This window comes from Rattus norvegicus, chromosome 6 (genome assembly GCF_021556685.1).
Source record: "Rattus norvegicus strain SHRSP/BbbUtx chromosome 6, alternate assembly SHRSP_T2T, whole genome shotgun sequence".
NCBI classification, from domain to species: domain Eukaryota; kingdom Metazoa; phylum Chordata; class Mammalia; order Rodentia; family Muridae; genus Rattus; species Rattus norvegicus.
The window spans coordinates 30,373,098-30,386,842 of NC_141539.1; the positions used below are offsets into that span (position 1 = coordinate 30,373,098).

At 48.6% G+C, this 13,745-nt stretch overlaps 1 protein-coding gene and 1 long non-coding RNA gene across 4 annotated transcripts in view; one reads left to right on the top strand and one right to left on the bottom strand.

Annotated features, from left to right (window-relative positions):
* Window positions 1–13,745, bottom strand: part of Plb1 (phospholipase B1) — a 136,076-nt gene that overhangs the window by 36,463 nt on the left and 85,868 nt on the right. For 2 of the 3 annotated variants that reach the window (XM_087552239.1, NM_138898.2), the window contains 12 exons: window positions 13,351–13,455; window positions 13,157–13,252; window positions 12,937–13,008; window positions 11,923–11,961; window positions 11,442–11,502; window positions 9,408–9,466; window positions 8,209–8,282; window positions 4,029–4,072; window positions 3,341–3,449; window positions 1,724–1,775; window positions 1,285–1,365; window positions 702–767 (listed from right to left, as the gene is read on the bottom strand). In XM_087552239.1, the coding sequence (XP_087408365.1) occupies window positions 702–767; window positions 1,285–1,365; window positions 1,724–1,775; window positions 3,341–3,449; window positions 4,029–4,072; window positions 8,209–8,282; window positions 9,408–9,466; window positions 11,442–11,502; window positions 11,923–11,961; window positions 12,937–13,008; window positions 13,157–13,252; window positions 13,351–13,455 (858 nt within the window). Of the gene's footprint in view, window positions 1–701; window positions 768–1,284; window positions 1,366–1,723; window positions 1,776–3,340; window positions 3,450–4,028; window positions 4,073–7,329; window positions 7,855–8,208; window positions 8,283–9,407; window positions 9,467–11,441; window positions 11,503–11,922; window positions 11,962–12,936; window positions 13,009–13,156; window positions 13,253–13,350; window positions 13,456–13,745 lie in introns of those variants that run through there. The other variant, XM_087552240.1, reaches the window with a different exon arrangement.
* Window positions 6,369–7,500, top strand: LOC148005109 (uncharacterized). Its single transcript, XR_015622236.1, has 2 exons — window positions 6,369–6,440; window positions 6,531–7,500. It is a non-coding gene; the product is annotated as an uncharacterized LOC148005109 (long non-coding RNA).

The window sequence follows — 13,745 nt, forward strand, 5'->3', positions numbered from 1 at the left end:
CAGCCCATGAGTGACATGATTACAGCAGTGGGGGGGGGTGCCCCACACAGCTTCAGCAGAGATGGTACCTCAGGAATGACAATACATGCTAAGAGCATGGCTCTGTTCAGCAGTCATTTAGTGAGCCAAACTATGGCATGATAGACAACTTATTTTTTTTTTTTCAGAGCTGGGGACCGAACCCAGGGCCTTGTGCTTCCTAGGCAAGCGCTCTACCACTGAGCTAAATCCCCAGCCCCGATAGACAACTTATTTGCCAGGTCATTGGCTCCTGACCAAGTTCTCCCGGCTTGATGTGGGTCAACTTCTTCTGAGGAGACACGGGGACTAAGATACCCAGCAGGGCATCTGTGATTAGAATGCTATTTCCAGCAGTGGGGTAGAAGTGAGGCTAGGTATAGAAGCTCATTCAAGATATACTCTGTGGCTCAAAATGCAATGCCAAACCTGGGTACTGGCTATCTTCTAACACCAACAGTTGTCCAGGACAGAAACGGAAGTGCATAGTACCCTTCTCTCTTCATACCATAGATCTCTGGGGACACATTTCAAATGGAATGCAGCTGACTTGGGAATAAGACTGCAGCCTCTGGACAGGGGTAGAGCCCCATGCCCTTGGCGGGCTCACCCCTTCCCCTCCACTCCCACCTGCACCTCCACTATACTGGAGCTGTGACCAAGTTCTAGAAGCCCTCACTCACCTCCTTATGCAGGATGTCCAAGGCATTGCGGAGATGGTCAGAAAAATTGGCTGCAGAGTAACGATTCTGGAAAGAGAAATGGGAGGAAATGAAGGAGTCGTTGGTTCCAGTGAGAAGGCAGAAGGGCCACGTGTGGGTTTCACTTCTGGGTCCAGCCCCAAGGACTTGTTTCCCTCCCACCACCGCCTGTGAGTCTATCAGCATGCTAGCTAGAATCTGAGCTCAGTGCCGGACCACTCACTGTTGTCATAGATGGGCCAGCTACAAGACTGGAATCATTAACCAGAGTGGAAGATGGAGACACTCTCCCAAATGCTTGGGGTCTACAGTTTCTTCTCATTCAAGAGTTGTAAGAAGGAGAAGCAGCACCATATATGTCTACCTTCACTGCTTGGGATATGCATGTGGTGCCAGACACCATAAGGAGTGTGGATGCATGAATGTGTGCCTGAGTTAGGTGTACAAGTATTCAATGTGGGTAGAGATGAGTGTCCCCTCGGGAAAGCTGAAGGGATCTTTCTCAGAGAAGATCTCCAAGCTGAATAGTCCAAGTCAGGGTCAGGCCCAGACCCTGTCTCATTACCGAATCCTTGCAGAAGTCACACAAGTCGCTGGCCCCAATCATCACAGTGATGACCTTCCAGTCTTGGTGAAAGTTCACTCTCTGGATGAGGAGGGAGGAAAAGGCTCATTGTTTCAGATACACCACCACAGCTCTAGGAAATCCAGCCAGCCCTTTGTGACTTCCTCATCCACCTGAAATAATATGGTGAGAACCTCGAAGCTGATGGCATTTTAGAGACTTATTTATAGACCCAGATCTTGGCGACTGAAGGGACTTTCAAGGTCATCGTGACTGGCAGCCACTTTCTCCCTGTCAACGTAATGTCCTCTAGATGGCCTCAGGCAGGGTCTTCCCTATCTCTGCTTGAATGCCTCTAGCTATAGGGTGCTCAGTGCTTTACGTAGCAGACCATTACATTTGGGAAAACCTTAGTGGGCTAGACATCAAAAGCACTCACGGTGTCATTCTTCATCTTCTGAATCAGAGTCTGGACTTGACTTGCAAGGTTCCTGAGGAAAGAAAGTCAGTTGTTCCCTCGAGAGAGTGTGCACATTTGTCCTCTAACTCTACAGGGTCTGGACACTACAGGTTTCCATGACACCTACAGGACCCCGAGTTCCACAGGCCACAGGGGCTACTATTGGAGGGACCGAGTAGACCAAACTGAAAAGGGCTATGCAGAGGGGTCTTTATGTGTGGCTAAACCACAATGGAGAGCAAGAGACAGACCACCCAACCCAGCCACCTTGTGAGGAAGAGGAGAATTGCCAGGAATGGAAAGGCTGAGACACATGCTTAGAAATACATCTCAATACATTCTAAATTAATATTGAGAAATGGCCTTGTGAACAGCAAGCTGGGAGGTTGTCCTAAAGTCGTCAAAGCCACTCTCTGGTCTCATTTGTGCTCATGACATTCTTAGGGTCCCACACTAAGAATCCATTTGCCTTTCTTGTTCAATTCTTAAGCAGGTTTCCAGTACATAACCCAGGCTGGTTCACACCCTTCACTGTGTGGCTCACTTGTCTTGAATAGCTGGGACAGAGCATGCAATTGGATGTTTGAATGTTTAGAAGGTTTCCTTTGCATCCTAGCTGCCTGGAGGCTGACGGTTTGATGCTCAGGTACGGTAACCTCGAGAACATTCATGTTGGCCATGTTGGCACAATCCCTTCTCGTTTGTCACGATGGTTGTAATTCCTCACGTGTGCCTGTATGCACATGATACCCACCTATGTGCATACATATATGTCCTTTATCTGTCACATGTGTAACTTGTTTCGAGAGACACTTTCCGAAAAGTGGAGAGTAAATGCATGACCCACACATGCCTGGGTCTCTTACTTGTGGCTCTCAGTATAAGTCTGAGTGATGGAGCCATAGCATTGTGGTCTCCTTAGCAGGACAGTGGGACTGTATATCATAAGCTATTATAGAGACCAGCACACAGGTATTGGGGGCCTGCCTACCAACTAGAGATGTGGAGGCAAGAACTGTGTGTAGCAGGAACCCCAGGATTCTGGGACCTCTAGGAGAAGAATTAGTGCCCCCTTGAGAGACCATCCCAGGAGACTAGACAGTTTTGCCTCAGCACTAGCTGAACATCTCCAGTGTGCTTTTTGTTAGCTCTACTTCAGGGCTGAGGAGAAGATGAGATTTTCCCAGAGGCTTCCTTAAGTTGGAGCTCTTGGCTTTGATACAGTAAGCCTTCCTCTATCATACAGGGCAATTGCTACCTTGAGGCTCTGGGGACAGAGGGATTCTCTAGCACCATTATTTGAGACTAAGCTTCAAAATGTGCCAATATGCTGTCAGATCAATTCTTAGATGATACGGTGTATGAAAGCCTGACCTAGGAGTCGGGTAACAGATATGGAGACACGACTCCTCCCCATGTCCAAAGCAGCTCTATAAACTCCATGCTATAGCTTTGGTTGTGGATGGACAGGAGAGAGCACCCTTAAAATCATCCCTGCAGAGAGGCAAAGTGCTCCTTTGTAGGTCTCTGTGGGGTATCAGAGGGACTGACCACATGCCTCTCTTCCCCTTTCTATAGCTCCCCCAAATGTCATACTCAGCCTTTGCCCCAGGGACAGCCTGGTTAAGGAACGCGCTTGCAGAGTTGACGTCACCGGTTCCGACTGAGTAGCCTGTGAGATTTCCATTAAATTCCCGGAGGATGTCTGGAAGGGGAAAAGTAGAGTCTAGCACATGTGTCTGACAGAAACTCTCTAGGTTGGAATGACGCGATGACAAAACAAGGTTGGAAAAGTCTCACAGAGGCACTTTTCTTTGCCCAACTTTCAGAGAAGTGAAGGCCCTCCCCCAGCATTTCTTGGGCCAAACTGAAAAAAACTCAAGTTTTGAGGAATTTTGTCCTAGGCCAGTGGTTCTTTAACTTCCTAATGCGGTGAGACTTTAGTACAGTTCCTCACGTTGTACCGACCGCCAAGACGTAAAACTATTTTCATTGCTACTTCATAACCGTAAAATCCTAGTGTTACCAACTGTAATATAAGTTTCTGATTCGCAGGGTGACCCCTGTGAAAATGTCACTCAACCTCAAAGGGGTCTCGGCCCATAGGTTGAGAACCACCGCCCTAGGTCACCTCACAAGAAAGAAAAGGGATTGAACTCAGGTTTGCAGACTCCATGCTTGACGCACATCCCATCCCTTCATGCTGGCAGTCGAGGCCTCGTCTCCCACAGATGCACTCATTTTTCCTAGAACAGTCCCACTCAAGCCCTTGGTATCTACTTACTGGGCAAGGTGGTCACATTCTCCAGGAACTTGTCCCCACCAGCACTGTAGAAGTGAGCAAGGCAGGGAAAGAGAGAAAGTGAGTCAGTATATACACTTTACCAAAGAACAGTCCCCCACTGTCCTTAGATTTGCGGGATCCTGAGAACATTCTAGATTCACCAGTGGACTGCTCAGTCCAGGATTTGAAGCTAAAGGACTTGTCATCCTCTTTGGAGGGGAGTACTTAGCTGAGGACACTAAGTGCCCAGTATGGACTGTATTGTAGGCCTTGGCCCTCCTGTCCCAAGCTTAGGAGTTAGCTGTGGCCATCTCCACAAGACAGAGTAGAGCTGAGGTGCCAGGAGAGTCATTTCTAATTTAAAGCCAGCTTGAGCTGTGACCCTTGAGGGCACAGATAAGCTTTTCCTGCTCACTATCAGGTAGATTCCAGTGGAAGATTCAGGGGACAGAAGGAAGCTTGTTACCATCGAATGCCCCGTCTCATTTTATCTGGCCTAACTGCAAGACATACTGCCTAAGAGGAGGCCATTTCCTCACATGCTTAAAGGAGACACTCATTTCTATCTTTAAGACGAAAATCTAGATGCTCAAATACTTTGTCTTCACTGTTTGGTTTTCCCCCGTGCCCCTTTGCTCAGTCCCGGCATGCCGTTTCAGGCCAGGAGGGTTTGAGGAGGCAGCCTTACTGAGCATCTAGCCTCCCAAAGATGGCCCTAAATCCAAGTCGCTCTTCAGTGAAGGAATGTTTGGAGTGAAGGCCACTGGTCTGTACCTGGGTGATCAAGGGCTCAGTAAGACAAAGAAGTTTGGACGAGCTCTGCCTGCCATATCACTCTGTTCTGTCCTAACCCCATGGCCCATCAGATGTGTGGCCCTTGAGCCAGTGACTGGGCTTTTTATCAGTCGTCACGGATTCTTTTCTAGCTCTACGTGCAGTCATTGCTTTGGAATCCTCTCTTCTCCCAACCAAAGTCACCACATTGGAGCATTTTAGGCTTGGGAGGAAATTATAAACCCATTTACTGTCCCATCTGTTGTCTTCTGCATGTTTCTCTCAATAAACAAGATAACACACATAGACACATATATATACCATGTACCTCCCACAGTCATTTCTTAAAGGTAATTTGGTACTAAAAAAAAAAAAAAACCCAGAAGGTGGCAGAACAAGACCAACACTGTTCCTGGTGCCATTTTAGAACAGTATATCCAAAAGAATGAAAGACACCTACACAAATAAACCCAGGGAGGTTCAAAAGTATGCATGTCGCCATTTTGATCAGAGCTACGTGAACATGAGAGGAAACAGTTGCGTCAAACATCTGGTCTATGTTCAACTCTTCATCGAACGCAGTATGTGACACACGGGCTCAGGGCTAGACTCTCCTCAGTCATTGTCACCCAGAGCACAGAAAGGTACAGATGTTTAGTGATATGTGTTGGAAGAGTTAGAACAAAAACAACGAGATGCAATTTTGCCTTGGGAAAGTCAATTTTATTTTGGTCCATGAAAAAAAAGTCCCAAACAAATCAATGTATTTCTACCAAAGAAAAAGCCACACTCAGAAAGCAGTGGTTATCAACCTGTGGACTGTGACTTCTCTTAGAGGGTTGAAAGACCCTTTCACAAGGGTGGCCTGAGACCATTGGAAAACACAGATGTTTACATTATAATTTAAGAGTAGCAAAGTTACAGTTATGAAGTGACCATGTAATTGTATGGCTGGAGGACACCACAGCATGAGGGACTGTATTAAAGGGTTGTAGCATTAAGAAGGTTGAGAAGCTGTATGAAAGCTCTCTGACTGACACACTGGTAAGTTAGCTGACGACGATGAAGAGACCCCCAGGCACAGGGTCTCAGGCCAAGGGACCCTGGAGCCAGCCAGACCTCTCCAGGTCCTGGTTACAACCACCCATACCCCAAGAGCTGTGGGACCCTTTCTTTCCTGTCTGTATGAGGTCCATTCCCCCTACTGTTTCCTTGGAGGAAAAGGCCCAAGGTACTGTCTTAATTTTCCTGGAATCATTTAACTGCCTGGTATTTCCAGTTTAGTGAGCTCCAGAAAGTCGTTTTTTTTCTCCAGTCAGTCTACTTTATACTCATTTCCCAGGGGTTGTTAACAGATATTCCAAACAAAGAGAGTTCTAGAATTAAGGGAAAGTCAGGATCAAACATAAAACATAAAGAGAGGTTTCCTTTGCAGCACCTCTGAGAGCCCTTTCGATGCTGGTCTGCACATGAAGGAAATAGTAGGTAATGTTCTACCTCAAATGCAAAGGAAGCCCCCTGTTGGACAGCTAACGTCCCAACACCTGTCTGCACCTGTCCATTGCTGTCACTCAGACTCTAACCTCACACTACCTTCAACACAGGAGCACTTGGAAGAAGGGGTTTGGGACATTTAAGGTAAGTTCAGGGTTTTTATTCCGAATGGCAGTCGTCATTAGCTGGGGGTGACTGGGCTTGTAACTACAAAGTTGGGCATCTCATTCTTAGGAAAGACCAGACTGAACGTTTCCATGGCTGCGCAGGAAATCTAGCGGAAGGCTGACTTTGTGTCTGGATTGGGAGCCCCACTACCTCAGCTACCTGGAAGGCTGCAGCAATCACTTTGTGCCCCCTTGCCCCTCCGCCTCTCCCCCACCCCGGGGGGGGGGTGTTCCTCTGGAGCTGACATTTGTGTGTGGTTTCCCTCACAGGATGATGATGACAGTGGTGGTGGTGGTGGTGGTGGTGGTGGTGGTGGTGGTGGTGGTGATGGTAGTGGTGATGGTGATGATGCCACTGCCTGAGGTGGAGCAGCTGTTGCAACCCGGGCCTCTTCTGGGTTACAGTTAAGCCCTGCTTCCCCCACTCCACTCCATTCCCCCTTTTCCTCACAGTTTCAGTAACATTCGGGGAAGGGCTGAGTAAATGAGGTTCAGTTTTGTTCCAGGCAGCCCACTGGAGACCACTGACCTGGCTAAGACATGTGGAAATGTGGGGTCTCTGCTGAAAAGAAGTTACCTCACTCTGGGAGGAGAGATGGCCGTCACACTGAGGCCACATCGGAACTTCCGGGCAGGTCCTGCCTCTCTCTTACCATCAGGTCTCTCTGGGCTCTCCTTAGCTCTGGCCACCCCCACCTTCTTCCCTGTGTCTTTCTTAGGGAGTATCCTCGAAGTGAGTGCATCCAGAAAAGGGAAGTGCTGTGTGCTTGCCGGTGGCACAAACAACTGCTCATTAAAGCTCTGCCCTCTAGTGGCAGGCTTGGGTCTAGCTTCCCTGGGTAAATTCTTAATTACTCACTAATTACTTTGAAGCATACAAAACCAGAAACTTTATTAGGAAAGAAAGGAACACAACTCACACTCAATTGTTCACTGGATGTACCCCTTTCCAACCCTTCCCTTGTCTGAGGGCATGCCAGGTACCCTTTCTGGTTCCTCTTCTCCTGTGTCCAGTCCTGCACTCAGGAAGTTTCCATTTCTCAAGAGCACTAGCCAGGTGAGCACACAGCTAACATACTCCCCTCCCCCAGACACCCAACTCAGTTCCTAACTCCGTGCCAGCACACAGGAGTTGCTCAAAGTCACCCGTGGATTGCCACTTGCCTCCAGCATCTCCTCGGGAAGTGAGTATGTGTACATTATTTATACAGGCAGAGGTGTGACTGTGAAACAACATGAATACATACACGCAGACAAACACAGTAGCATCAACATATGAAAACAGACATGCAAACGGACAGGCGAGGAATCAAGGACTTGGAGCTTTTCGGGTACATTTCATGGTGGATTTTCTGACCCAGGAGTTTGGTAAGAACCTTGGTTTACTTTTTCTGCATAATTTAAAAACAGAAAGATCATTAACAGTAAGATATCTTCTTCAGTCAGTGTTCACAGTTTGCAGAAATATATAACTGCCCCTCTGAAAGTCCCTTCTAGACCTGGTCCTGGCTCTCTGGGATTTGTGCCTTTGTAGGAGCTAAGCCCAGCCAGTGCAAACTGGCAACTCTGGGAGGTAGACATGGGGTGGGGGTGGGGGTCAGAAACTCAGCGTCATCGTCCCTTTTGTAGAGAGTTCAGGGTCAACCCAGATTCCCTGAAACCCTGGCAACAAAACAAACCCACAAACCCAAAAAGGTAACAAAACAAACAAGCCCTAGGAAGAGAAGGTGAAAGGTCAACATTACCTGTAGGACAGTCCTCGATACTGTGTGGTAACATCAGCGAGATCACCTTCTTGGGAGCTGATTCCATTGCCAGCCTTTGAGGACATCAAATGTCACAGGAAAACCAATGATCAGAGAGAAAGTGGGGTCTATGGTCCCAGTGCACTTAGGGCAGCAAGAATGACATTAAGATTGGGAGCGAGGGGCCTAGTCTGTGACACCCCCCCTTTCCAGTTTTGTCTTCCCTTGCTATAGCTGCCCAGTTATAGAACTGAGGAGAAGCATGACTTTCCACAGGAGAGGGCAGGGGTCCAACTGGGATCACAGTTGTAAAGACTGGAAGTTTCTCAAGTGCTTTACAAATGGGAGAGAAATCGACAATATTGTTAACGTTAATACCACACAGGTCTTTATAGACATGGGCCAAAATGTTAAGCTGCAGCCACTGTGGTGGAGAGATTTCCAATGAAATCCCTCATTTCAATTTTTTTTCCCCTTAGAACTAACCTCCAAGAAGGCATTATAAAGGCCCCGCTGTACTGTCAGGAGGCAGAGCCCCGGGGAGGAGCATAGACCAGTGTTAAAAGTGAGGAGCAGGGGCTGGAGAAATGGCTCAGTGGTGAAGAGCACTGTCTGCTCTTCCAGAGGTCCTGAGTTCAAATCCCAGCAACCACATGGTGGCTTACAACCATCTGTAATGGGATCTGATGACCTCTTCTGGTGTATTTGAAAACAGCTATAGTGTACTCACATACATAATATAAATTAAAAAAAAAAAGAAAAGAAAAGAAAAATAAAATCTAAAAAAAAAAAAAAAAAGTGAGGAGCAGAGCCTTATCCACCACTGAAGGAGAACGCTAATTTGGAGGAACAAAGAGGGGGTCTGGGCAGATCAAAAGGGAGGGAGAATGGCATCCACACAGGCATTTTTAAGAGAATTTTGAGTCAAAATGATGTAGTTTTGCATGTGTCAAAAAATATTGTTGGGTGTTCAAAAATATTCAGTTCATTTCTGAAAATACTCTTTCCTGCACACCTACGTGACAGAGCAGTTGTAGAAACATCACATTATTGCCATTCTCTTGGATGGACAGAATTAAAGCAGGAGAGTAAGAGGTGACAGAAGATGGGAGCACAGGCTTTGAAGTTAGGAGGGCAGACTTGGAGCTGGCCCCACCATACCACAGCCCACTCCCACCCCCAGGGCTCACAAGTCTTACAGTCACAGAGTCTCCCAGAGCTGCCACAACTTGGATGTCTGCAGGTCTCAGGGTATGCACTGAAAGACAAGTGGCCATGCTTGAGTCTAGGAAGAGAGCTGAAGGAACAGTCTACTGCCTTTGCATCATGCCAGCACCAGAAACAAGACTGCATGTGTGTTTAGACCATGCAGAACCGGGGAGCCTAAACAGTCTTGGCAGAAGTTTCATACAAGAGTCTCCTATAAGAGACACAAACAATTCTTAGGCTTGTGTCAGGCTAGACGATAAACAGATGATAAAAATGTTGTAAGACACAAAGCAGGGATGGAGAGGACGATGCAGAATTCCACCTTAGTGCTGGTGGTCATGTGAGGAGAAGTCAGCTGTGGCCTAAGTGTCCAATCAGACAAGGCACTGGCTCACATGTAGGCCGCTCAGAGCTGGGTTTTAGATTTCCACACGAATCTAAGAAACAGTTATAGCAGGCCCTTCCCTAACCTCAAGTCCTTTTTTTGAAGAGCCCAGAGAATTTTCTAGACCCTTCCACAGGCAGATATTGATACAATTCCATAGAGCCATCCATTTCATGGGACTCCCTGGCCTCATTCACCTCCAGAGGACTGGGACAATCATAGGCAAGCAAGCTCCCAGGTCTTCTCTGTGCCCCTGCTTAGATCCTGAAAGCAGGAGGATGGGAAACAGCACAGAATTCCTTGGGGCCTTGGCATGACATTGCCAAAGTTGGGCAAGTAGCTTACCCAGGATAGGAAGCAAGCACTGGTCAGAACTGTGTTTAGTGGTTATCATATGAAGCCTTAGCAGATTACTTAGTGGTTTGTGAGCCTTTGTGGGGCAGTGTTGGATCCTGCTGGGTCACAGGGGCTGTGGTAGTCTGAAAGAAAATGGCCTATAGGGGAGTAGCACTATTAGGAGGTATGGCCTTATGGAGGAGGAATGTTTGAGTGTGAGTGTGTGTGTGCGTGTGTGTAGGGTGTGTGTGTGTGTAGGGTGTGTGTAGGGTGTGTGTAGGGTGTGTGTAGGGTGTGTGTAGGGTATGTGTAGGGTGTGTGTGTAGGGTGTGTGTGTGTAGGGTGTGTGTGTAGGGTGTGTGTGTAGGATGTGTGTGTAGGGTGTGTGTGTAGGGTGTGTAGGGTGTGTGTAGGGTGTGTATGTGTAGGGTGTGTGTAGGGTGTGTGTAGGGTGTGTATGTGTAGAGTGTGTGTAGGGTGTGTGTGTAGGGTGTGTGTGTAGGGTATGTGTGTAGGGTGTGTGTGTAGGGTGTGTGTGTGGGTGTGTGTGTGTAGGGTGTGTGTAGGGTGTGTGTAGGGTGTGTGTGTAGGGTGTGTGTGTAGGGTGTGTGTGTGTAGGGTATGTGTGTGTAGGGTGTGTGTGTAGGGTGTGTGTGTGTGTAGGGTATGTGTGTAGGGTGTGTGTGTGTAGGGTGTGTGTGTGTAGGGTGTGTGTAGGGTGTGTTTGTAGGGTGTGTGTGTGTAGGGTGTGTGTGTGTGTAGGGTGTGTGTGTGTAGGGTGTGTGTGTAGGGTGTGTGTGTGTAGGGTGTGTTTGTAGGGTGTGTGTGTAGGGTGTGTGTTTGTAGGGTGTGTTTGTAGGGTGTGTGTGTAGGGTGTGTGTGTGTGTGTAGGGTGTGTGTAGGGTGTGTGTAGGGTGTGTGTGTGTAGGGTGTGTGTGTAGGGTGTGTGTGTGTAGGGTATGTGTGTGTGTAGGGTGTGTGTGTGTAGGGTGTGTGTGTGTGTAGGGTGTGTGTGTGTAGGGTGTGTGTGTAGGGTGTGTGTGAGGCTTTGAGGTCTCAGAAGGTCAAGCCAGGCCCAGTATGGCATTCCCTTCTTATTACATGCTGACCCAGATATAGAACTCTCAGCTCCTTCTCTAGCACAATGTCTGCCTGCCTGGATACTGCCATGTTTCCTGCCATGATGATAATGGACTAAATCTCTGAACTGTAAGCCAGTCCCAACGAAATGTTTTCCAAAGAGATGCTGTGGTCATGGTGTCTCTTCACAGTAAAAGAAACCTTAACTAAGACAGGGGCTTACCTGAGGTTGGTGGTGAGGCAGAGGGGGCTTTCTCCTCACAAGACATCGAAGTTCCATGTCCCTAAATACAAAGAGCCAATCCTAGAATCTTAGAATTAAGTGGGTGGGAGTCGGGCAGCAGAAAAGCCAGATGGGTGTCAGGCTTACTCAGCAGAGCCCTGGGGCCTAATCCTGGGGAGGGGTTTCCAGGGACACTGAGTAACAACCAAGCTGAGATGTTATAATTCTGACCTCACTTTCATCCAAGGCAAGATTCAGGGCCGTACAAATGACCCACCCCACCCTCTGCCTTCTCCTTCAGCTGTGTAAAGGGAAGGTTAGGTTGATTTGTTCTCCCCCACAGAAGGTACGGGTGGAGAGATGGCTTTAGAAAAGGGAATGGACCCTCTGTTTTCTTTCGGGAACTCTTACCCATCTCCCCATCAGCAGAAGCTGCCCACCCCATTGCCCAGGGAACCAAAGGGGAGCCATAGATAGATACCAGGTTGCTGTTCTTGGTGGTGCTCAGAAACGGTGAGGTCTGTGGGAAGATGAACAATGGGAGGAACCACACCAGACTAGACATGTTCTTTCCTACCCTTCTCCGGGCCACAATCAGAGCTCAGACCCTTCCAGAAAGTCTGACCACCAAGTGCTCCCACCCAGGATGCTTCAGGGTCTTCTCTGCAACCTGAACCGGTCCCAGAACTCAGATGTAACCCTTAAGTAGCTACCAGGAACATGTGCTCATTCTTTCTTGCACTCGGCCTATTGGCTAAGGATGTTGGGCCTTGTTTCTTCACCCTACCCCTTCCCAACAGCACCCCTGTCACCCCGGGTGCCTGCCATTTGACACCTACTTTGCCCTATAGCAGGGCGAGTGAGTTCCATTTTGCTTAAGCAAGAAAAAGCAGATCCTCCCTGAACCCCCAATGTCTTCCCCACATGAGCCCTGCTCCAGTGGTTCATAGTGAGAATCTGAGACCATTTTGGGGACCCAGAATCTAACATTTTGTGAGTGGAATTGGGGTGGTCCTGTGTTTCTCCCTTTGGGTGAAAGAGCTGCTTTCCTAGCTTTGTCTTCTATCTTAACAACACGCCTGCCTCCACTCTCCATCCACACATGCATCGTTCGGATGCTTACTCTCTTGCTCTTCCCATGAGCCAAGGGCTGCACGGAAGCAGGTTATCCCTCTGTCTCGTTTGCCCCAGAAAACCTCCTATCCTTTTCATAAAAGCCACCACATCACTCCTGCCTGCCCCCCAAAGAGGGGTAGCCTGTCTAGACTTGTGTTGATGTCCTTGCCATTCAGAGATGAGGAAAACACTAGAGGGTTCAAGTCACTGTGGGTCCTACTACTCCTCTCTGTTTAACCAAAGTGGGGGATTTGGATTGTCAACCTGGACTATTGATGGGGTGGGCGGGAGGGCGGAGAGGAGCCGAGATGACGGCCTGGACTGAGTGGCCAGAGAAGATGCTATACTCAGAGGGTGTGGTCAGGAGAGCCCACTCTACCTGGTTTGGACACATGATAGGGACCTTGATTTCAAAATTCTGATGTCTTGTCTTGCGGCCCACAGGTTCTAGCTAGACGGGAAAAAAAAACCGAGAAGACACGGAATGAGAAATAGGCAGACCAAGTGGCCTGGTCAAGATGCTTGGGGTGGGGGGATGGGGAGGAAGGGAGATGCCAGAGCTGGACCAGGAGCGAGGATTCTCACCCTGTAGCCCTTACCATGTTCTTCCAGAGGGCGATGGCTGAGCGAGCGTGAGTCTTGACATTGAAGTGGAAACAGTCAGGGGCAAAGAAAGAGCTGTCGGGCAAGCCCTCCTAGTCACCACAGAGAGGGAGAGGCAGGTGCAGTGTCAGAGAACTCAGCTGCTCTCCCTCTGGGGCTGCCCCTCACCCTCGACGTGTCATTCCTTTACCAGGGTCCGTGGCATGACGACATTTTCAAACATGGGCTGGAGGACCACGGTGAAGTCATCCCTGGTGTCGTATCGGCCACTCTCAATCAGTTTTCCAGTTTCTTCCTGCAGGAGGAGACGGAGACAGGGGATGGGATGGTTGGGAATACACAGTGAAACCAGTCTCGAGTCTTACCACCTACTCTTAACCAACACTGGAGTGCCTTCCTAAGGGAGGAGGAGGAGGAGATAGGGGAAAATGGGGTTCAGTGAAGTGTGTTCTGTGATCTCATGCCGAACGCTTCATTCAGAGAAGCTGCTCTCTGGCCCCTGTCATGCTTGAATGTGCTTCCGTTGGCACAGTCACCACTCCCTCAGCCAAGGACGAGATGCTTAGCATCAACTGACTCTACCTG